This window comes from Xyrauchen texanus, chromosome 11 (assembly GCF_025860055.1).
Source record: "Xyrauchen texanus isolate HMW12.3.18 chromosome 11, RBS_HiC_50CHRs, whole genome shotgun sequence".
NCBI classification, from domain to species: domain Eukaryota; kingdom Metazoa; phylum Chordata; class Actinopteri; order Cypriniformes; family Catostomidae; genus Xyrauchen; species Xyrauchen texanus.
In genome coordinates, this window is record NC_068286.1 from 15,647,188 (window position 1) to 15,670,334 (window position 23,147).

The following is a 23,147-nucleotide window of genomic DNA, read 5'->3' on the forward strand; positions in this document are numbered from 1 at the left end:
TTTATGGTTGTGCTATACTCTCTTTTTTTTTGTATTTCTTACTAACATTGACACGTTTTTTTAAAATGTAACAAGAATAACTAGTTACAAATTATCGGGTGCAGTTTTGTGCACTTGTATAATGTGGCGTGGTTACTCATGAGAGCTATTAAAATTTTGTAGAATGTTGTGGTGTTGGAATATTAGGCCTTGCCACATCCTGATATAACATTCTGAGACTTAGTCATGTATCCTTCTTGCTTACTCAATTGATGAACCATTTGCAACATCATGTTACTTTGTAATTAAATGTGAGAGCATAGGTGTGTGACTGATCAGACACAAAAACATCACCAATCTCACTTGGCTCCCAGTGTCACAAAAGTGCAAACTATCAAATCAACTCTATAAACATAATGAAAACGTTTTTCATTTTGTGGTCAAATATTTCCCTGTACTTTTCTGTCTTGACAACACCCAATTGCCCACTATACACAAACACTTCTGCCTCAAAACAGAGTAGTGAGGAAATGGCGTGTGGATCAGAGTGTGCACACATGTGTTCAGAGGTGACCTACTTCCAGTAAAAGGCCGTCTATGGACTTGAACTCACATGAGTCATTTACAAGTGAAGACAGTGTATGAGAAAAACATCTGAAGTTTTTCATCCTGCCAAACAATTACAAAGTTATATTTTGGGCTTTTTTTCTGTTATTATTAAGTGTTTTTAAATAACATTGTCTGACATAAGACCACTTTTGAGTTTTGAATTTTATTTTTCAGATTCTGCCTCATAGGTGATATTATGTCTAGAGTGAATATGCAACTAACGTTATTGTGCAGTTTTTGTGCATCCACTTCTAATGTGTCTTTGAGGAAACAGAGAATCGAGTGTGTCATGTTTTGTTTGTGCGTTCTCTGGAGATGTGTGTGTGTTTACAGACTAGTGTCACATTCCACCACAGTGCCATTCACACCCACCTGTTTTCAGGATAGCAGTCAGGGCACTGCAAGCTATGCTAGTTGTTTTGGATTGTGTCTGGATTAAATAACAGTGCAGAACTGCTCTTGACTGCTTAAGATCACCTTAAAAGGAAAGTAGGTTACAACATTTGCTGAGGACATTTTATCCAGCAACATTCCTCAAATTTTATTTTCATTAACAATAAACTGTAAATTATTGGAAGCAGAGGGAGTTCTGGATAGCAGCTATTTCATAACACACTTTGGGATGATGGGGAGAGGGAAATCCATTCTAGGAAGTGAATGTTCCTTACCATCTACATACCAGTTCCACTTCAGAGAAAAGAAGAGAGTAGTTATTTCATTATATTATTGTTGATAGAATTCATAGATAAGATAATAACTTAGTCAAGAAACAATTTTGTTGAGTAATTATTATTTTATTTTTTTTATGAACCATGAATTTGAACACTTCAGTACTTTACTCTAAATGCACATTTAATGCTTAATTGGTGAAAACTTAAAACATCAAAAACTCTCACAAGCTTGTGAACTTCTTAGGGAGCTAATTAAATGTCAAGAGCTTAAAGGGATAGTTCACCCAAAAATGAAAATTCTCTCATCATTTACTCATTATCATTACACTCATGGCATCACAGATGTGTATGACTTTCTCTCTTCAGCAGAACACAAACACATGTTTTTAGAGCAATAGCTCAGTTCTGTAGGTCCATACGATGCAAGATAATGGTGATCAGACCTTTGTAGCTCCAGAAATCACATAAAGGAAACATAAAAGTAATTAATAAGACTCCAGTGGTTAAATCCATGTCTTCTGAAGGGATATAATAGGTGTGGCTAAGAAAGAGATCAAAACATAAGTCCTTTTTTTACTCTAAATCTCCACTTTTACATCAGTCACATGTGGTGCCTGTTTAGTTTCACTTTTTCACTTTCACATCTGAAAGTGAAAACTAAAGTTGAGATTTAAAGTAAAAAAGGACTTAAATATTGTTCTGTTTCTCAACCACACCTATAAAATCACTTTATTTTATTAGAGTAAAAAAGGACTTAAATATTGTTCTGTTTCTCAACCACACCTATAAAATCACTTTATGTGATTTAGATTTACTTTTATATTTCCTTTCTGTGATTTTGAGCTACAAAGGTCTGATCACCATTCACTTGCATTGTATGGACCTACAGAGCTGAGATATACAGTATTTCTAAAAATCTTTGTTTGTGTCCTGTAGAAGAAAGAAAGTTAAACACATCTGGGATGGCATGAGGGTGAGTAAATGATAAGATAATTTTCTTTTTTGGGTGAACTATCCCTTAGACAGCATTGCTCAACATTTCCTTCAGTTCAGATTTAGAGTGCTGAAAGTCTGATTCTTATTATAAGAATGAAATCAGACCTTTTTGCGTTAGGTTGAAGATTCTTCTGGGGATTTTCAAACCCCTGAGCACACAGTATCACTGGTGCAAGTCCAGTACAATTGACTAGAACCCAGAACAAACACAATACCAAAATACCAATGAAATTAACTGTTATTAGTTGTAATCTCAGAAAACACTGTTAAAAACATAAAAAGTATGTACAGTATTTTTTATTTTCTTAATTCTATTTGCCAGTTGCCAACATACTAACATGATTAACAAAACAAAACAAAACATATTTAACACCAACAAACCTGGGAAGCTGAGCTCTGCTGTCCCCTTACAAACTCAAATGCCTTCAACTTTAGCTGACAAACTAAACTATGCTGCCACTTTGAGATACCTATCAACATCTATTGTATGTCTGCTCCTCAGGCCATATAGCTCTTCTAGGTCTGCTATGCCCCACCCAACATCCATCTCACTGCCACCTCTTCCTATTTGACCATTACAGCACTAGACTAGGTCTCATCACCATCAACAACAAGTCCATTTGTATAAAGGACATGGTCCAGATGACAGCATGGTGTTCTGCCAACCATCTGGTGCTAAGTCCACAATTCACTGTAAGGAGTTGAGGACAGAGGAAGACGGAGAATATTATTACTGCAATAACCAGAAAAGTCCAACAGAGAATATTTGTTCTGAGGAAACTCAAAAAGCTGAATGTCTCCTCTACCATCCTGGTTCATTTTTACAAAATTATAATGGAAAGGATCCTCGCCTCCCTTGTTCCAAGACCAGGATACTGAATGTGATACACTGTAAATTCTGAGTGAAATAATTCAAATTTAATCCTAAGCATTTATTAATTACATTCAATAAAGACCCTTTAAATCACCTTTGAAAAAATAATATTTATTCCAGAGTGTTTATTTGTTATTCATTACAATACAGTGTCAATGTGCAAATATTTTGTGTATTGGACACTATTAAAAAATGATCAGCACATGCTGTGTGCAAAGACCACTCGGACTGGAGCATTATCTCATCAAATTAAGTTAATATACTTTTTTATACTTTTATCCAAAGCGACTTACAAAAGAGGAAAACATAAGCGAATCATCTTAAGGAGACATTTGTATGAAAAGTGCCTCTTGTGTCGGTACAACAAGGCGACGTTCCTTAGCCGACCGCAGGCTTCTTGAATTTAATACGTGCATCAACCGGCAGCCAGTGGAGAGAGACAAAGAGTAGTGTAACATGTGCTCTCTTTGGAGCCATTAAAGACCAGATGTGCTGCTGCATTCTGGATCATTTGCAGAGGCCTAATTGCAAGTGCAGGAAGGCCTGCAATGAGAGAGTTACAGTAGTCCAGTGTGTGGCATGTTCAGAGAGGAAAGGTCTTATTTTCCTGATATTGTACAGCCAAAAATATTCAGTGGCCTAAATCTAAAGTGTATTGTTCAATTCTTTATTGTTTCTTAAAATATTATTGATCTGTACTGAGAAACAGGCCCAAAAGAAGGGCACTGTGATTACCTCTGATTACTATAGAATACCATCAAATTATTAACATTCAGACAATTAATTAAAAGTTATAAATCTATTGTCAGGTGGTCCAGTTGGCAATTGTTCTTCTCTAAATGTCCTATGAAGGCCAGAAGTGATGGCATATGTTAACTCTTTTATCCACACATATCATTCTCAACCAATCTGCTGCGGTTTCACTGTAGACTGTCGAATTGTTTTTGTCATTGTTGCTGCATAAAGATTTGAGGTTCAATGTTGAATAGTAGATCATCGTTACCACGCCGAACTTCCAGAAGAAGAGGAATGTCTTCCTGAATCGCCTCCTTTAATTCACCAGTGCTGACCAATGGAGAGCCGTTTAACTTCACAATAACATCACCTGTTTCAATCCCACCCCTGTGAACAACAGCCAATGAATGGAGGATTTCTAGTTTTGTAATGGCATTTGTGTTTACTTGTTTAAAACCTCACAATAAAAATAACTTGAAAAGAATCTAGGGTAGAAAGAAGCTATTAATTGTAGACATACTTCTGAGCTGGGGAATCTGGGACAACTTCGTGGACAAGAATTCCACTGCCAATATCTGGAAAGTCTGGATTATGCCATTTTAACCCCTGGACCAAGCTGAGGAAAAGAAGTGAAATGGAAAATAAGGAGGTCTGAGCAAAGGACGTGAAGTGAAGAGATAAAGTGAAATAACTGAAGAGCAATGAAATCACCTTTTCAGCTTGATTGTGTAAATTTAATTTAACACTAGATGGATCATATTAAATAAAAGCATTGAGGTTTTTCCAAAGGCATTTGATGTTTGATAGATGAATTCATATATATAACTTACTTCTCTGTTAAAGTGACCATTTTGATTCCAATGAACCTTTTCATGGAGTCTGTTATATCTGGAGGAGAAATTAGCAGCAGTGTTAAATTGTGTACAAATGCAGATGACAGTAGTACTTAGTACATATGAGTGTTCCTCACAAATGCTGCTCTGCAATGTGACAATAATCAAAAAATACAACTAACTTTTTTTTTTAACTAGTTAGCAATCTTTGCTCAGTGCTGAAGCAGGAAGTGATGTATAATTCCGAAAAAGTTGGAACAGTACAAAAAGGAGTGATTTGTAATTCCTATTCAGTATTACCGAGCCCATGTCATGTTATCCATTAAAGATGAATGATGTCTTTTAAGACAGTGGCTTCTCAGAGATCGGAGACATGCATTCAGAAGTGATTTTCCAGCAGGACAATGCCAAACCACATACTGCCCCGATTACAAGTGATTACAAGGAAAAGTATACTGATGAAATTAACAAACTACAGTGTGTCTTCAGTGTGCAAATGCTTAATACATGTTATCAGAAGAAATGGTGATGTTACACAGACAGTGGTAAACATTCGTTGCAATCATGCGATCCAAAATGAGTCTATATTTTCCACACACACAAATTATAATAATAATAATAATAATTAAATTCACATGGTAAAACATCAAATGTGTTGTTGTAGTGCTTTCAAAATAGCACAACAAATCACTCCTTTTTGTTTTTAGCATTTTTCCATATTGTCTCAATTTTTCAGAATTGGGCATATACTTGAACATGTGCAGTAAGATAGAAGAAAGTTATTTAAACAAAATAATACAAAAAGCTAATAACTTGATCAAAGTTTAATAAACCAGTATATTTATTTATTTTGTCCCAACAAATAACTTCAATGATAGCTCCACAGTAGTTTGTCTCACAAGGTAATTTAATGGTTAAAGGATTAAATTACTTTGGACAAAAAATGACCAAACAAAAGTCAAATACTTTTGCTGTCGTAGCTTGCACATTTAGTGCACATTCACATCATCTGGCCAGCAAGATGACTAGCAGCTAGCTTGAAAAGGAAACACTTCTAGTAACTGTTAGCAAATGAAGTTCTCTTATGAGAGGTTCTCTCGTATTGCGTAAGCTAGCTTACGCTACGGGAAAGATTCATCTTTTCTGAGATATTGAAGCCAAAAAATTATCCTTAATTTTGTATCATTTGTCAACGCAGTGCAGCAACTGCAGACCTTGAGCGGGCTAGCTAGCGAGCTCATTGGTTGCTCTGCGGCAACTGCTGCAGCCTATAGACGAACTTGGGCGAACTCGCGTCCAATGAGAGGCGTCCGCGCGCTTACTGCATCAAAGCCCGACAAAATGGCCGTGGCTAGAGTGCATATAAGCGTAGTTCGTAGGCTGGAACCCCGATTTTCATCTCTTCAGCGAAGCTCTTCGCATCTCTGAACTGGAAGCCGCGTCGCCGTTCGAGGGGCATCTAGCAAGCTTGGACAGCTCTCGAAGAAGCCGGCCGTCTCCGCCACCTTCAGCCATCCTGCGAGCTACGCCATCCGGCGACGTATCCTTTTTTAGAGCAAGCTAGTTCTTAACGAACTTCACAAAAGAGTAACGAGCGTCTTTTTTAAGATGCCTCGCACCACTTGCGCTTCATGCCGCGCCCCTCTCAGCGCCGGAGACCGCCACATCATCTGCACTCTCTGCCTGGGACTGGGGCATGCAGAGCTCGCCCTCGCTGAAGGCGGATGCGACCTCTGCGAGGAGCTTCCGATGTCGACCTTGCGGGCTCGACTCGAAGCGCTCAGAACCGAAGCCGCCGCGCCGCCTTCCGTTCCGCCGCGCAGGAAAAAGCGCCGCTCCCAAAGGCTGCCAGAAACAGTGATAGAAGCGACTGCCTCGCCGGAGTCTCTCCCTCGAGCATCGCTCTCACCCTCCCCGCCCCCCCAGGACGCGCAGTTGCCGCCCAGCGGCCGCACTGCGGCCATCTCGGAGGACGAGGCGGAGGATAAGGGCTGTTCCATCATGGCTTCGGACAGCGAGGAGTGGTCAGGCTCCCACGCCTCCTCCTCGGCCCAGAAATCCAGCAGAACCCGCGCCGGAGTCGAAGGGGAACTAACACGCCTCATCACACAGGCCGTCGACCGCCTCGGGCTCGAGTGGTCACCGCCCCTGAGCAGGCTCCCAACAGACTCGGCGGCTGCTTTCTTCAGAGCCGTCGCCAGCGCAACACCCACGGCCGGGCGCTCCTTCCTGCGGAACTCCACACTGAGCTTGAAAGTCGTGGAACACGCCTTTCTCGGCCAGGATCCGTTCCCACGTCTCCACCCCTCTGCGCCCGGTGGGCGGCGCCACCGAGAAGGGCTACTCCTCCATCCCCCCGGTCGAGGATTCGGTAGCAGCACACCTTTGCCCGCCCTCCGCGAGATGGCGGTCTAAGCCAGTGCTCCCGTCTAAGGCCTGCAGAGCGACTTCCGCCTATGTTGGCCGCGCCTATTCCGCCGCCGGCCAAGCCGCATCTGCTCTGCACACCATGGCCGTCTTACAGATCCTCCAAGTGGACCTTCTTCAGGAGTGGGATGAGAAAGGCAGGCACCCAGAGGCTGTTACAGATCTAAGAAGCGCGACGGACCTCGCCCTTCGCGCCACCAAAGCTGCAGACCAAGCTCTAGGGAAGTGCATGGCCTCGCTGACTGTGACCGAGAGACACCTGTGGCTAACGCTAGCCGACATGGGAGAAGCAAAAGCGCTCCACGTTCCTCAACGCACCGCTCTCTCCGACCGGTCTCTTAGGCTCCGCGGTGAGTGGCATTGTTGACCGCTTTTCAGAAGTCCAGAAAGCCACCCAAGCCATGAACCTCTTCCTGCCGGCGTCGCTAAGCTCCTCTGCAGGCCGCCCATGTGACCAGCCTCCTGCACGAGCCTCTTCACAGCGCCCAGCTCAACAAAGTCAGACTTCTCAGCGTCGACAGGGCGGCCGCCCTCGATCAGCTCAGACAGCCGCCGCAGACCGCCGCCCCAGCGGGCCTCAGTCTAAGGTTGCGCTGAAACCTGAGCAACCGAAGTCCTCTTAGCCTTGTTGAAAAAGCGGCGGCTCAGTCCGCCGCGGCGGACCACCATCAAAGCTTAGCCCCTGTCAGTCCCCGCTCTCAGTCTACTACAGTGGTGGATTCAGCAGCCAACAAGCCGGTGATACTGCCCGCTTGCCTGCACTCAAGCGCCGTTTTCACGGCGACCCAAGAAATCTTGTAAAGAGCAAACATGCCTTATGTGTAGAAAATGTGCCCACAATCCAGTGTTCACCCCTACACACAAGCATTACACTTCCCGTGTTCCTATCAGAGCCCACTCACATAAAGCGGACACAGCCCGCTCGAGTGTTAGAGTCAATAAGCGCGCCCGCGAAACCGTCGCGCGCCCCTTCTCTGGCAGCTCTGTCACACGACCAGCCTTATGTGTAGAAAATGTGCCCACAATCCAGTGTTCACCTCTACACACCAGCATTACACTTCCGTGTCCCAATCAGAGCCCACTCACATAAAGCGGACACAGCCCGCTCGAGTGTTAGAGTCAATAAGCGTGCTCCACGAATACGTCGCGGCGCCCATTCTCTGCCCGCTCTGTCACACGGCCAGCAAACATTTCTCTGTATGTAAGTCCCGTGCCCGTGACTATGCACGCGCATCACTTAACAGATGTGACTCTTTCCCCATTCACCTCAATCGGAAGTCACTCACAGAACAGCCTGTCCCTGCTGTCTGCGAGCAGTCATGCATAAGCACAGTAAGCGCGCTCACACATTCTGTTCAGCGGCTGTGTGCAGCAATCAGAGCGATTTGGCCATTCACCCTCTAGCGTTACAGCTTCAAAGCGTGGGAAGCTATCCCAGGGATATCCAAATGGGTGTTAAGCACAATAAAACAGGGCTATTTGCTACAGTTCGAGCGACGCCCTCCCGCTTCAGAGCACGGCTCGAAACTATTGTGAACACGGAAGCAGCCTGCATGCTTCGTTCAGAAATAACAAACCTTCTGTGCAAAAGGGCCATAGAGAAAGTGCCGCCTTTGCTGGCGAGTCGGGGTTTTACAGCCGTTATTTTCTTGTTCCCAAGAAAGGCGGTGGCCTCAGACCAATATTAGATCTCAAGGGTTTGAACAAGGTGCTTGCAAAAGACCGTTCAAAATGCTTACAATCAGGAAACTCCTCGCGCATACGCGCCAGGGGACTGGTTTATCTCTCTCGATCTGAAAGATGCCAGATTCAGATAAATCCCGTCACAGGCCATTCTTGAGATTACGCCGGCGGCCAGGTTTATCAATACACCGTCCTTCCGTTCGGCCTGTCTTTAGCACCCGTACTTTCACGAAGTGCATGGATGCGGAGCTTCGCACCCCTGCGGAGTCAGGGCTTGCGAATTCTGAACTATTTGGACGACTGGCTGATTATGGCACAGTCACATCACGGAGCTTCTGTCTAACAGAACAGTTCTCCTCAGCCATCTGAACAGTTTGGGTCTTGCAGTCAATTGGACCAAGAGCTCACTACAGCCCAGTCAGGCAATTTCCTTCCTTGGAATAGAACTAGACTCCGTGGCGATGGCGGCTCGCTTATCTACACAGCGGCGCCGTGTTCAGCGACTAGCCGCGTCCTTTCAGATGAACAGCCTCACGCCTCTGAAAAAATTTCAGAGAGTGCTAGGTAACATGGCCTCAGCCGCAGCAGTACTGCAGCTGGGTTTACTGCGCATCGCCCGCTTCAGCATTGGCTAAACACCAGCGCATCTCGCCGGGCTTGGGCCACAGGCCGCCAGCCGATCAAGGTGACTCAGACCTGTATTTCAGCTCTGCAGCCCTGGACAGTGGCCGAATGGTATCAGCGGGGAGTGACAATGGGAGCTGTATCTCGCCGAAAAGTCATCTCGACAGGCAGCGTCCAACACGGGTTGGGGCGCGGTCTGCGAGAGCTCTCCGTTTTTGGCCTATGGTCAGTTCAGGAAAAGCTCCTTCACATAAATTGTCTGGAAATGATAGCGGTCGAGTGCGGCGTGCGCTTTCTCCCGGTCATTCAGGGTCACCACGTCCTGGTCTGTTCGGACAACAGATCTGTGGTATCCTACCTAAACCGTCAGGGCGGTGTCAGATCCAGGAACCTCTTCCATCTGGCGAACGCATACTGAGTTGGTCCCAGTGCCACCTGCGCTCGCTGAGGGCGACGCGCGTGCCAGGCCACCTGAGCGGCGGCCCAGACAGACTGTCCAGAGACAATATTCCTCCAGGGGAATGGTCCCTGCACGCTCAAACAGTCCAGAAGTTATAGGCATATTCGGCAGAGCAGAGATAGACCTCTTTGCGTCAGAAGAGAACTCTCACTGCCCAATATTTTTCTCGAAAAGCCCAGGACTGGCCCAACCGCCCGCTTTACGCCTTCCCTCCCGTCTCGCTATTGCCACAGGTAATGCAGAGGATCAGGAAGCAGCGTCACTCGGTGCTCCTCATAGCCCCGCGTTGGGAGAATCAGACATGGTTCCCGGAGCTTACGCAGCTGTCACTGACAGCGCCGTGGCCCATCCCAGTGAGAGCAGATCTCCTCTCTCAAGCTTACGGCACAATCTGGCATCCCCACCCAGAGCGCTGGGCTGCATGCGTGGGTGATCAACGACTACCCGTCACTCTGCCAGAAGGGGTAATAAACACCATCATACATGCTAGAGCCCCTTCCACGAGAAGACTCTATGCGTCAAAATGGTCTGTGTTTTCAAAATGGTGCACCGACAGAGACCTGGACCCACAGACATGTGGAGTGTCGTCGCTACTCGTGTTTTTACAAAAGCTGCTGGATAAGGGCAGATCCCCATCCACGCTCAAAGTGTATGTGGCGGCCGTCGCGGCGTTCGCTGAACCCCTGCACGGCCAGTCACTGGGAAAAAACGAGCTGGTCATCCGGCTTCCTCAAGGGAGCTAGAAGGATGAACCCCCCCCATCGGTTCCTATCTGGGATCTTTCTATAGTTCTCGAAACTATGAAAGCCCCCCTTCGAACCGCTTCAATCCGTGGATTTGAAATACCTTTCACTCAAAACCGTTTTCTGACTGCCCTGTCATCAGTCAAGCGGGTGGGAGACCTTCACGCGCTGTCTGTCAGCCTGCGTGTCTTGAGTTCGGACCAAGTGACTCCAAGGTCATTTTAAAGCCTAGACACGGCTATGTTCCCAAGGTGATCGGTACTCCTTTCAGAGCACAGGTCATTTCCCTATCGGTGCTGCCAGCATCCGATAGCGAGCAGCGACGCCAATCTCCTTTGCCCAGTCAGAGCACTGAGATTGTATACTGTGCGCTCCGCCTCTTTCAGGCGCTCTGAGCAGCTTTTCGTTTAGTTCGGAGGCGCACCAAAGGTCTCGCCGCCTCGAAACAGACACTGTCTAGATGGATAGTGGGCGCTATTGCTGCCGCATACGGCGTCAAAAGACCTGCCATGCCCATTGGGCATTAGGGCTCACTCCACTAGAGGCATGGCCTCATCGTGGGCATGGTCCAGCGGGATTTCCATTCACGACATATGTGTGGCAGCGGGCTGGGCTTCCCCCTCCACCTTTGTCAGATTTTACAATCTGGAAGTGCCCGCCCTGCAGGCAAAACTACTAGCGGTTTAATACGCTACAGCTCCCCTGGTGAGCTGCACTGATGGGACTCATTCCACACAGACCGGCACCGCCGCTCTGTCGTTCCCTTCCCACTATGTGCTTATGTATTACACACACACACTGGCCCGCACTCTTGCCAGCCAAATATTATTTCCCCACTCACAAGGGCTCCCCCGGGTCCCCCCACCCCCGGGGCTCATGCAGTGAATGCTTGGCTTGCACGGCGTTGACAATGGGTTCCCATAGCCTAAGCTAGCTTACGCAATACGAGAGAACCTCTCGTAAGAGAACGAATCGGTTACCTAACGTAACCTCGGTTCTCTCTAGATGAGGGAACGAGTATTGCGTAGCCGGCCTTGCTCGCGCCACGGCGACTTTCAGCTTCATTCAATGAAAACCAGGGTTCCAGCCTCACGAACTACGCTTATATGCACTCTAGCCACGCCCATTTTGGCGGGCTTTGATGCAATAAGCACGCGGACGCCTCTCATTGGGCCGAGTTCGCCCAAGTTCGATCTATAGGCTGCAGCAGTTGCCGCAGAGCAACCAATGAGCTCGCTAGCTAGCCCGCTCAAGGTCTGCAGTTGCTGCACTGCGTTGACAAATGATACAAAATTAAGGATAATTTTTTGGCTTCAATATCTCAGAAAAGATGAATCTTTCCTGTAGCGTAAGCTAGCTTACGCAATACTCGTTCCCTCATCTAGAGAGAACCGAGGTTACGTTAGGTAACCGATTTGAAACCTAAGGCCAATCAAACATTTTTGTAGTAGTTTTTTTAATTGTGCTATAGGATTTATTTAAACCTACAAATGCTATAGCAAGTTAATTTAAACAGTTAATTCAGTTGCAAATGAAATAGCAACCAAGATGCCTCACCTAAGGCAGTCTTCACAGGTTGAGACTGCATGTTGTGTATTTTGACTACCCTTTGTTTGACTGAAATCAAAGTAATGGACACCAGGGATGTAATGGACAAACATTACATGGGGGGGTTGGGGGGGGTTGTTTTGCAGAGAGGGACTTATCTTCAAATGGAACCATTTATTTTTAAGTATTACGGCTGTATCTTAATGGCATCTTTTTATTGATGAAGGCCAGTATCACTGATATTTTATTTAGTATACAAAATTTTAGGGTTATAAAATAGTCCGCAATGCATAAATTATAAATTAAATTCGATTAATCCTTATTAAAGCTACAAGCGTTCTTTAGTCAAAGAGTAGTTAGTAGTTTTCTCTGTTCCCTTTGTTCTTTGGTTAACTTTACTGACAGACAGAATTAGTGGCTACTGTCACTTTAAGATCTACAGCTGGTGACAGGATCTCACGCGTCTCATTCTCTCACTACTCTTTACTTCCATTTAAGATTTTATTTAACTCATTTAAAGTTAATAATGATTGATTCTTGTGAGGATACTCGACAAAACGGACATTTTGGCATAAATGTGTGTGTTATTGTTCGTTCAAGCGCGAAAGAGAATTCGATACTGGTTCGCGACTTTTTGTGCCTCGTGTGTGTGTGTGAGGAGGACATTTACTGAAGTGCGTTCTCTTTTGTCTTGTCGCACATTAATGGTTTAAAGCATTTGGTGGACAAACTAATAACTAATAAGAGCTAAAGAATGACAAAGAACGGATGCAGCGTTAATTGTGTTAAATATTTTAAAACATTAAAGCTGGACAAAAAAAAAAGAAATCGCATACGTTAACGTTGACAGCACTAAAGGTGCGTACACACTGCAGCGTTACTTGTCATACATTGCTGACAGAAAATAAAGCGGTTTAAAGTGGACTCGTTTTCATGGTAGGCCTACACATAATGTTTTTTTAGTAAGCTACACAGAATGTTCTACATTAAATATTTAACTAACAGTCTGAAGTTACCTAGCAGCAGTGTATGTTAATGTTAGCTCAGTCAACGTAAGGCTAACATCAAAAGGTGTAGACAGAACATATGATTATGCTGACCTGAGCTAATTTACTGAAATCAACCAACTCACATCTCCTTTCTTTTCATCCATGATGACATTAAGTCACCTAATGTTGTTTCTGGAGTTCTGCGCTCCATGCTTTCACCGACGACGCTAACGTGAGGTATGGATCTCAATCACACTGTTGCCAGGACCCGCCCTGCTCTGCTTCTGATAGGCTTGTGACGTTAGTTAGAGCTGCGCTCCTCTCATATGATTGGTAGGTGAAATCAATTGACTCAAATATTAAACCGCATTCAAGTTCCCAGTTTCAAATGCAGCCGCGCGGTATGCGCGCTCATAATGGAAGCGGCGCACTCGTTTTTTCAAAGCGCGTCCGCGCCGAAAGTGCGTCCGACTGTAATTTGCAGCCTGATTAATAAATTTTGCCTGCGCCGGAGGCCGGACCTGCCCTCAAGCCGGAAATCCGGCCCCCGGCCGGAATACTTTAAGCCCTGATAACTGAGAGGACATGGCAGTGTACAGTATACATGTTTTGCAGCCACAACCATTTATTTTCCAAATAGGAGAACATAACATAATTGGTGGGATTCATATCTTAATCTCAGATTAATCCATTTGATTGAATATAAAACCAAATTGGCTATCAAAATTTCTAAGAGGTTATACTTGATATATGCTGGGGGAAAAACTCATTTTAAATTTCTAACTTTGGAGTTACTAAATTTCTAACTTGCAACCAAGCAAGTTGCTTACCTTTCTTCTGTTTATCTTTAGACTCATCAAGGAATTTATTGATTCGGTCTGATGGAATGGCAAAGGAGATCCCTGCAGTCACTTTTAGTGTGTTTATCCCAATCACCTCACCATCCTGATGTGAAAAAGATTAATTGGTAAAAAGTGTCCATATTTATATGTGGGGAAAATATATTTATCAACATATTCACACTCACTAGATTGACAAGTGGGCCTCCTGAGTTTCCATACTTCCCATAGATGATGAAAGAGAAAGAAAAGAAAAAAAACCTTCAATTAAAACAATGCATCAAAAAATGCCTACACTAGGTTGCAATGAAATTATATACTCGTGTGAAAATTGCATTGTCATTTGTCTCACATTGATGATAGCATCTGTCTGGATGTAGTCCATGTCAGAGTCAAGGATACCAAGCTCTTTTCCATCTCTCTGTGTTGTGCTGATTATTCCTGTTGTGACTGTGTTCTGAAGAGCAAATGGGCTGCCAATGGCAACCACGAACTCACCAGGCCTCAGGTCAGCAGAGTGGCCCAGCGATAACACTGGTAATTTTCTCTGCAGGACAGAACAACAGAGCAACTAGATTTGCTTTTCCAGAAAGGAACAGCAGTGCTCGCAAGAGAGCAAAAGAACAGTGTTTAAGTTATAGGTTGGCTTAGAACATGATCACAAGGGAAGTCAACATATTGCTTATGATAGTTTCAGGACCATTGGATCGGCCACATTATGCTACATCGCCTATTAAGACATTTTTGCCTTGTTGCGATGGCAGTTGTCGCTTGTGTTGACTTTTCAGACGGTCCCTTATCACACCAGCAACAGTATTAGGACGTTTTAGCACAATGTGTAGACATTTTAGACGGTCCCTTACACTAATTTACAACGATTATCAAGGTTAAATTATCGATTTTGAACGATTTCGCCGTGACGCCACCTGACCAGTTTAACATACGGAACAAAACACTTTTAACGTATTTAAAGATTTTTCATCTTTAAAAACGGGATGTTACCATATTTTATTGGATGGTGGCAACCCTAGCTCCAGTGCACTTGCCTTCCCTTGTGGCGCGATTGGAAGGACATATACTGTCAAATAATGTTGCAGTCATAGCTTGCATATTTAGTGCACATATCACGTCATCTGGCCAGCAAGATGATTAGCAGCTAGCTTGAAAAGTAAAATCTGCTAGAAACTGTTAGAAAATGAAGAAACCTAACATTCTGACATTTAGCTTGCTAGATTTGGGCTAAATGTTGCAATGTTGCATTTATTTCATGGTTCAGTTTGCTTTCACAAGGTAAAATTTCAAAATGGACAGAAATGACCCTTGCATCTGGTATAAAACCTGTGCCAAGTCAAATATGGGGATCAAGAATTGTTCGAGTACAATTGTCGTTTTGCCTATACGGCCCACAACCAAGGGAGAAAACGCATCATGGATTAATTTTGCATTTGTGATAAGATGCAACTGAATGCGATCACAGATGAAAATTTTCAGATCAGCTTGATGACTTGACAGTTCTTCAGTAAAAGAAGAAGCTCATTGGTCACTTGAAAAGTCAACCTACTGTTTCAATGTGATATCAGTCTGTGTCTTAGGTTTTGTGTCAAAAAAATGACACAGAGCCTTAAATGGATAGTCCACCCAATTAATTAACCCTCATGTTGTTCCAAACCTGTATGACTTTCTATCTTTAATGGAACATAAAATGAGATGTTTGGCTGTATGTTAGTCTTAATCCATTTAGTCACAATTCACTTTCATTACATCTTTTTCCATACATTAAAAGTGAATGGTGACTGAGGACGTCATTTTGCCATCTCCATTTGTGTTCCATGGATGAAGAAAAAACATACAGATTTGGAAATGGGACTACATAAGGGTAAGTAAATGATGACAGAATTTTAATTTCTCTGTTAAGTATACTGTAAAGCAGATTAAGGGAAAGGAGGAGGCGAGAACCGCCTTGGCAATATAAATAATAATTTTAATAATAAACTGAACAAAAAGCACATAAACACAGAGCAGCTCCATGTCATTCTCTCTCGCTTCCAAACCATCATCTCCGGCCGCCTTTATCCCTCACGTGCCCCCATCAGGCTGATTGGGGACAGGGCTTGCGTTGTTCCAGCCCGGCCCCGCCCTCCTCCGCTCTACATATACATTTGTGTAGTTGTCATGACAACAAGCGCCCATCTTATTTTCTACCATCAATGCATACATAATGCAACACCATCTTTTCTGTGTAAAGGTGGTTACAGTATATAGAGTTAAACAGATGTAAGAAAGTAAGACCATTCGCAATTTAACATGCAAATAAATGTAAGATGGAAGACTAATTGGAATTCATATACAATTATTACAATGACACCGACGATTGTTAATTCTGAAAATTCTATCAATGTACTTTAATTCTATCAAATCACTCTGGAGACCCAAGTTTGAGTCCAGGCCTTGACAGGAGGAATATGGAATTGATAAGGTAAAGTAGGTGTTGATGTGTTGTTGTGGAGGCAGTCCGATGCAAGTCTACCACAGAGTGACATCACAATTAAAGTAGAGAATGATTCAGTTTCTACTATCTACTTTGGCAGTTTGGTTTTAATAAATGCTCTTTTTGCAGTGAGGAGGAAGTTTTGAGTTCTGTACTTACTAGTATAATGACCACTTATGTCAAAATATCAAGGAAAATTTTATTCCTCATGTCATGACCCCTTCAATCTTACATTTCTTCACTTTTTTTCTGAAATTATCTACAAAAAGTTTGAATGACTTTTTAACGGTTTGTATTGAATTAATAGAAGTTTGAGGAGAAAACAAATAAGAAATAATGGAAAAAGAAATAAGTACATTAAGAAATATAAGACACAATGGAAAAGAAAGGAAAAAAGACTAAAGATAGATAAACAGAAAAATAGACTAAAACTGTAGAAGGAGAGATGAGGAAATTACATAAGCTACTAAAAACGGAAACAAAATATGCTACAAGCACTCCAGACTCTCTGACGGGGGAACATTCTCAAACATTTGTTTCCAAAGAAGTCAGCACTCTGAAGCATGGGTAAATATTTTCTCTTTGATCGTCCAAGAAAAAAAATATATATGTATATACAATTTTGCACTAAACAGTTTATACATCTTCATAATCAGATCCATATGCATCAGGAAACAAAACACCTTTTGCAAACTAACACCTCATGAATTCCCATATACAAATGTAGGTCAGTATGTGCCGCAGACTACCATTAACATGTTCAAGTGTGTCTAGACGAGGTGCAGTGTGAGCTATAAGCCATCTCGCTGAACATGCGGGACATTCTATCTCTGGACATATAAACATGAGATTTAGGAGTCAAAATTATTTGCCTTCTTTGGATTACTGTGGTCTGTGCTGAGTTTTATGCTCATGAAAGCTCTACATGAAACATCTTAAACTCTGCACTTTTGAGTAACTGGCTCTGTGTCAGGAAACTCCACTGTAAATGGTAACAATTTACATAAATGTTCCCTTTTGTAAAGGGTTTATAACAGCACAAATGAATTGTAAATCACTGATATGAGCATGCATAAAAAAAATGAAATACCTGCCAAATATTGAGCCATTTTATCTCACATGTTATAAATACTTAACACTCATTCATGACAAGTAAAGTAGATACATCCAAATAATTTGTTAAGGAGTTTCCTAAATTAGAAACCTATATGCAAAAAGTTCTGTACACAAATCATGAGTTAAGGCATTTTAATCTTTGACTAATATGAACTAAGTAAGAATATATTAATTTCTTAAAAGTAATAAGTCACCCAAAAATGAAAATTCTCTCATTTACCATTCCTCATGCCATCCCAGATGTGTATGAGTTTCTTTCATCTGCAGAACACATATGATTTTTAGAAGAATATTTCAGCTCTGTAGGTCCATACAATACAAGTGAATGGGTGCCAAAATGTTGATGCTCCAAAAAGCACAAAAATTCATTATAAAAGTAATATGACTTCAGTGTTTTAATCCATATTTTCAGAAGTGATATGATAGGTGTGGGTGAGAAACAGATCAATATTTAAGTCATGTTTGCTTGTAATTCTTCTCCCTGCCCAGTAGGAGGCAATATGCATGAATAATGTGAATCACCAAAACACAAGAAGTAAAAGTTATCTGTTTCTCACACACACACCTATCATATCACTTTTGAAGATATACTGGTAGTCTTGTGGATTACATTAATGCTGACAAATTTTTGAACCTTCAAAATTTTGGCACCCATTTACTTGCATTGCATGGACCAAAAGAGTTGAGAAATTCTTCTAAAAAACTTCATTTGAGTTCAGCAGATGAAAGAAAGTCATACACACCTGGGCTGGCATAAGGGTGAGTAAATGATGAGAGAATTTTAACATTTTGGGTGAAATATTCCTTTAAGCATTTTTAACATAAGTTAAAATGCTCACTATATGGTAAGTATTGCATGAAAGTTGCCCTTTTATTAATAACTGTATATTAATGATTTATAATGGATGGATTTGCAAATGACTTAGTAATTAATTAACCTCTTTTTAAACCTACAAACAAAGGGAACGTCAATGTAAAGTTTTACAAGAAATGTGCATAATAACAACAAAAAAGTGTGAAGATTAAAATATGTTAATTTTCAGCATTAAGGGCTTGTTCCTCAATGACAATTAGAAAGAAAGGAGACCAGGCTTAAATGGAAAATGTATAAGAGGAGGGGAAAACACTAAACAATGGTTATGTTTTGTGATTTTGAACATTCTTCGTTTCTATGGTCGGCTGAGCCTTTCCTTATGAGCATAAGCCCAACCCTATTTTTTTATGTTATTGTGAGCAAACTTCAGATGTCTTTACTGTTAAAGTCATCAAAGCTGATGATTCTCACCTTTGGGTTAATTTTGATAGTGGCGATGTCAGACTTCTTGTCAATGTCTCTGATGGAGGCCTCGTACGTCAGGCCATCATGCAACTGCACTCGTAGTTGCTGGCGGGCGGTTACTGTTGCACTGCTAGTTACCACATGAGCATTGGTCACAATCAGACCGGACTGTGTCATTATGAATCCAGAGCCACTTGACAATGGTACATGGTGGCCAAACAGCGGATGGCTAGACACAAAAATTGAAAGAGTGACTAATTCTAATGTTACACAATATGTTACATACTTTATTTATTTTCTAGAATTGCTTGAACTGAATTCAGCTTGCATACTGTTTGTGAAACCAAACATACCATGCTGAATTCACAATAGTCATCCTTACATTGACCTACGTTGCCTGATTATTTATTTTTTCCTCAGCAGCAATGAGATCTAACAATGTACATTTTTACATTTATGCAGGAAGCATTTGTCCTCGTTTTTTTGCTCAAATTAAACATATTTTTTGCCTTCAAGGTTGCCAAGCTCTAATATATAGCTGAATACATGCAGAAGCAAACAGAAGATTGAAACTGTAGTTACTTTAAGAAGAGCTCAATGTGGACCACAGCAGGGGCAATCTTTTCTACCACATCTGCAATGAAGTTAAACTTGTATCTTGGGCTGTTCAGATGTGCTGGACCTAAAAAAAATAAGAAGGAAAAATTGCTCAATTCAATTAGTTAAATCACCTTTACAATACAACACTGTTGTGCATGTACTTTCAATTTCTTTCAAACATATACACATGTAACCCTATATTCTGCAGGCTATAACTTCACATATTTTATAGACCACGTCTCCTGGGCCCAGTTGTTCAGAGGTAATCTGATTGGATTTCGGCTATCGGATTGGATCAAATCTTGAAAATGGGTTGTTCAAAAGAAAAAAGGATTCTGAAATCAGATTAGATCATGTAATGCAGTCTTGGATCTTAACTCTTATGTGTTTTTCAAAACTTTTTAGTAGGATTGGGATACATTTGATCAAAAAAAAAAATCAGGATTATCCTGATCCCAACAGAAGGGTGGATGCAGGGTGAATTTCAGGAACAAAATGTAATAAAAATTGTAAAATTGGTCAAATAATATAATTTATACTATATATAGACTATACTTTTATTTTATTTTTACTTGATTTGTTTAACCTTTACAGTGATAAAGTAGACATTAGGCTTCATATTAAGCCTTTCAGTAAAGTAAAAAAAATTATAAAATGAAAAAAGATTTTGTCCCCATAAAATAATCCCCCCAACAATATCAATATCAAGCAAAAATAATATATTTCATTTATCACTGTATTATTACACAATAATTAGAAATGAACCAGTCAGAAGTAGTTGCTAACAATTGCATCCCTTATTGCATGTCCAATCAGTCTGTGCATCATAAACATCATCACAGAGAGGGACATTGCGCCTGGTAGTGATGTTGTGCAGGACAATACAGGCAATAATCTTACCCAACCGCAGCAAACCAAAGCCAGACTTGAAATCCACCTCCTAAAATCATGGCTTCAAAAAGCTGGACTCTCCACAAATGAAGAAGAACTCTGAACGTTCTTTATTTTGTTAACAATTGGTCATTTAGCCTTTTTATGATTTAAAACGCGTGTTCAAAATATCCACAATGTATTTGTGAATAATGTATATTTGTTTGCTATTATTTATTTGTCATGGGTCAGTTGAAGGGTCTGACTGATTAAAAGAAATTGAAAATGATAGGGGAGGTTTGTATTGTTTTATTGTGCTGTTTTCGGTCTTTTCAAATAAAAACAGTTAAAGTGACTCCACGCTGGCTATTCTACCTGATGTTCTTTACATAGCTAGTAGCCTACATTGTGATATGTAGTCCCATTTAGAGCACTGGTAATCCAGATTTGGTAACCATGAAAAGTTTGTATCTGGATCAGGGTGATCCAATCCAATGTTGCTTAGAAAAACTGGAACAAAAGTTAAATGGATTACCTGATCCTGGATAGCAAAACATGGGATTTCCAAATCCGGATCATTCTGATCCAGACTAAATTTTTGGAACAACTGGACCCTGGAGTTTATTAGCAATACTTGGCAAAACTATTTATTTTGCTTAATGTTCTATTAATAACAATGAACAAAAATGTTCTTAATGCTACAGTAACATCCTAATGTTGCTACTTTGTTGGAAAAACTTATGGAGGTTTAAAATCCAAGGTTCTAATTGTTGTATGTGAAGGAAGTCCATCTAATTTGAAATGCAATTGGAGACAGAGTGAATCATTTCCAGAAGTCTGAATCAGGCAAAAACACTTACAGGAACTCAAAGCTAGTGGGGATACAGCAGTCAGTGCTACAACTGACTGACTCAGCTAGAATTAAGAATGTTGTGTGTGTGTGTGTGTGTGTGTGTGTGTGTGTGGTGAGAGAGAGAGAGAGAGAGAGAGAGAGAGAGAGAGAGAGAGAGAGAGAGAGAGAGAGAGAGAGAGAGAGAGAGAGGGTGTGTACCCATACAAATTATACATGCCATTTCTTACTCAAGGTGGCGCTGGTGTTTCAGTGATTTACTTGATTTACATTTGCAAAGTGGAAGTAAACTATAGCAAGTGTAACACATGAACAGTATGATATGACTATTGTCATTTGAGTGTTCTTCTGAAATTCATGAAATTATGTTGTGTGTCTATTAAGACTCATAACTTGCATGAGAAAATACAAATGTGTAGCTTGTGTGTCGTGTAGCTCAATGTGTTTTTGACGGCATTTGCGTCTCATGACATTTCAGTGTTGAAGTCATGAAGCCTGTTCAATATTTGTTGCATCTGTAATTATGAAAAATAGACCAGAATCTATTCTATAATATTCTAATTGTCTTAAAAATGGTCAAATAATGTAGAAGCTTTTTTTCTAGAATATAAGAAGCCATTTAGCTGACACTTTCATCCAAATGTTCAAGGTGATAAGTGATTTTTAAACACGCAACATTTCAGTCAGCACCTCAGATCTTTTACCATACCCCACACCAACCCTGAAAGTGTAATTGAACAGAAATGTAACAGATTGTTCCGATAGTGACTGACCCGAGGTTGATGGTGCACATGGACCCTTGTGCGTTTGGGTTATTACGGGTTGCCCTTGTTGTTGCGCTTTACGCGCGGCTGTCCTCATCTTGCACACATTACCGTAGGTCTTGCCGTCGCTGCCACACACTCTGTGCACCATCTTGCATTGGCAAACACCCTTGGAAACTCGCTTGCCGGCTGGAAATTTACATTCAAGCCCGTCGCCGCACGGAGTGTCATCCTTCCGTCCGCACGGCGTGCCCTCGCTCAGGCTGCACACAAGACAGCAGTTGCAGTGGTCGGGCACATACCCGCTCGGACAGCTCGGGCTCGTACATTTACTCACTTCACACTTGGTTGGACATTTCACCTTCGGCTCGGCCACGACGAAGTCGTGCGCAAACAGCACTGATGCTGTAAACAGTATTATCTGCATTCCGTCTGATTTCAGGTACACTTTGAGAAAACTGCAGTCCAGGTATTTAGTTTGAGTGAGCAACAGTCCAAAACATCCGCAGCAAACACTTCGCTTGAAATGCGCTCCAGTGAAATTCAATAGAGAGCATCACTCGGATGATAACCGATATTAACCGTGAAAACTAAACAAAACGCGTAAATAATTAAATTAGATAACTTACTGTTTCATCACCAAAGTTAAAGATCATGTTCTTCTTTATGCTCCTTGTGCTAGCCTTATTAGCCTGACATTTTAAAAATACAAAACAATCTCACGGATTTCTCACAATCCAAAGACAAATTTGCGTGCTACACTCCCTCCCCTGATTTTGAACAGTGTGAGGTATAAGAGAGGAGGTAGTAAATCGTATTTGTGTTATCACATTGTTAAAATGTCAGCAAACTTATATATGAAATGTATATATATATATATATCTGTCTGTCTGTCTATCCATCCATCCCGACGCTTGAACCAAACTTCAATAACTCATGTCTACACAGGTCTGTAAACGTATTCCTTTTTGTACTGCTGCTATTCATCCACTCTCATATATGGGTTCTCCTGACACCTTGTGGCGAATACGTAAAATGTAAAAAATAAATGAATCACCCAAAATTAACATTATTGAGTCATAATTCTCTCACTCTAATCACGTTCCAAATCTGTATGACTTTCTATCTTGAGGAACGCAATCGTCATTTTAAAAGGGTCCTGACTCATGA

The 23,147-nt window shown here is 41.8% G+C and overlaps 1 protein-coding gene across 1 annotated transcript; it reads right to left on the reverse strand.

Annotated features, from left to right (window-relative positions):
- Positions 1–1,387: 1,387 nt before the first annotated feature.
- LOC127651215 (serine protease HTRA3-like) lies at positions 1,388–22,902 on the reverse strand. Its single transcript, XM_052136944.1, has 9 exons — positions 21,987–22,902; positions 19,476–19,575; positions 18,900–19,122; positions 14,363–14,557; positions 14,199–14,231; positions 14,002–14,116; positions 4,695–4,752; positions 4,385–4,480; positions 1,388–4,251 (listed from the first exon to the last, which is right to left on the reverse strand). The coding sequence occupies exons 1-9, from the start codon at positions 22,402–22,404 to the stop codon at positions 4,077–4,079; spliced, it is 1,413 nt and encodes a 470-aa protein (XP_051992904.1). The 5' UTR covers positions 22,405–22,902; the 3' UTR covers positions 1,388–4,076.
- Positions 22,903–23,147: the final 245 nt, after the last annotated feature.

Excerpts from the sequence above, each read along its gene's own strand:
- LOC127651215 (XM_052136944.1), bottom strand. The coding sequence starts at position 22,404 with ATGCAGATAATACTGTTTACAGCATCAGTGCTGTTTGCGCACGACTTC. Across the intron at positions 19,123-19,475 it reads CACATTGAGCTCTTCTTAAA|CCATCCGCTGTTTGGCCACC; the intron begins GTAACTACAGTT and ends TTTTGTGTCTAG. Across the intron at positions 14,117-14,198 it reads GAGGCCCACTTGTCAATCTA|GATGGTGAGGTGATTGGGAT; the intron begins GTGAGTGTGAAT and ends TTTTCACATCAG.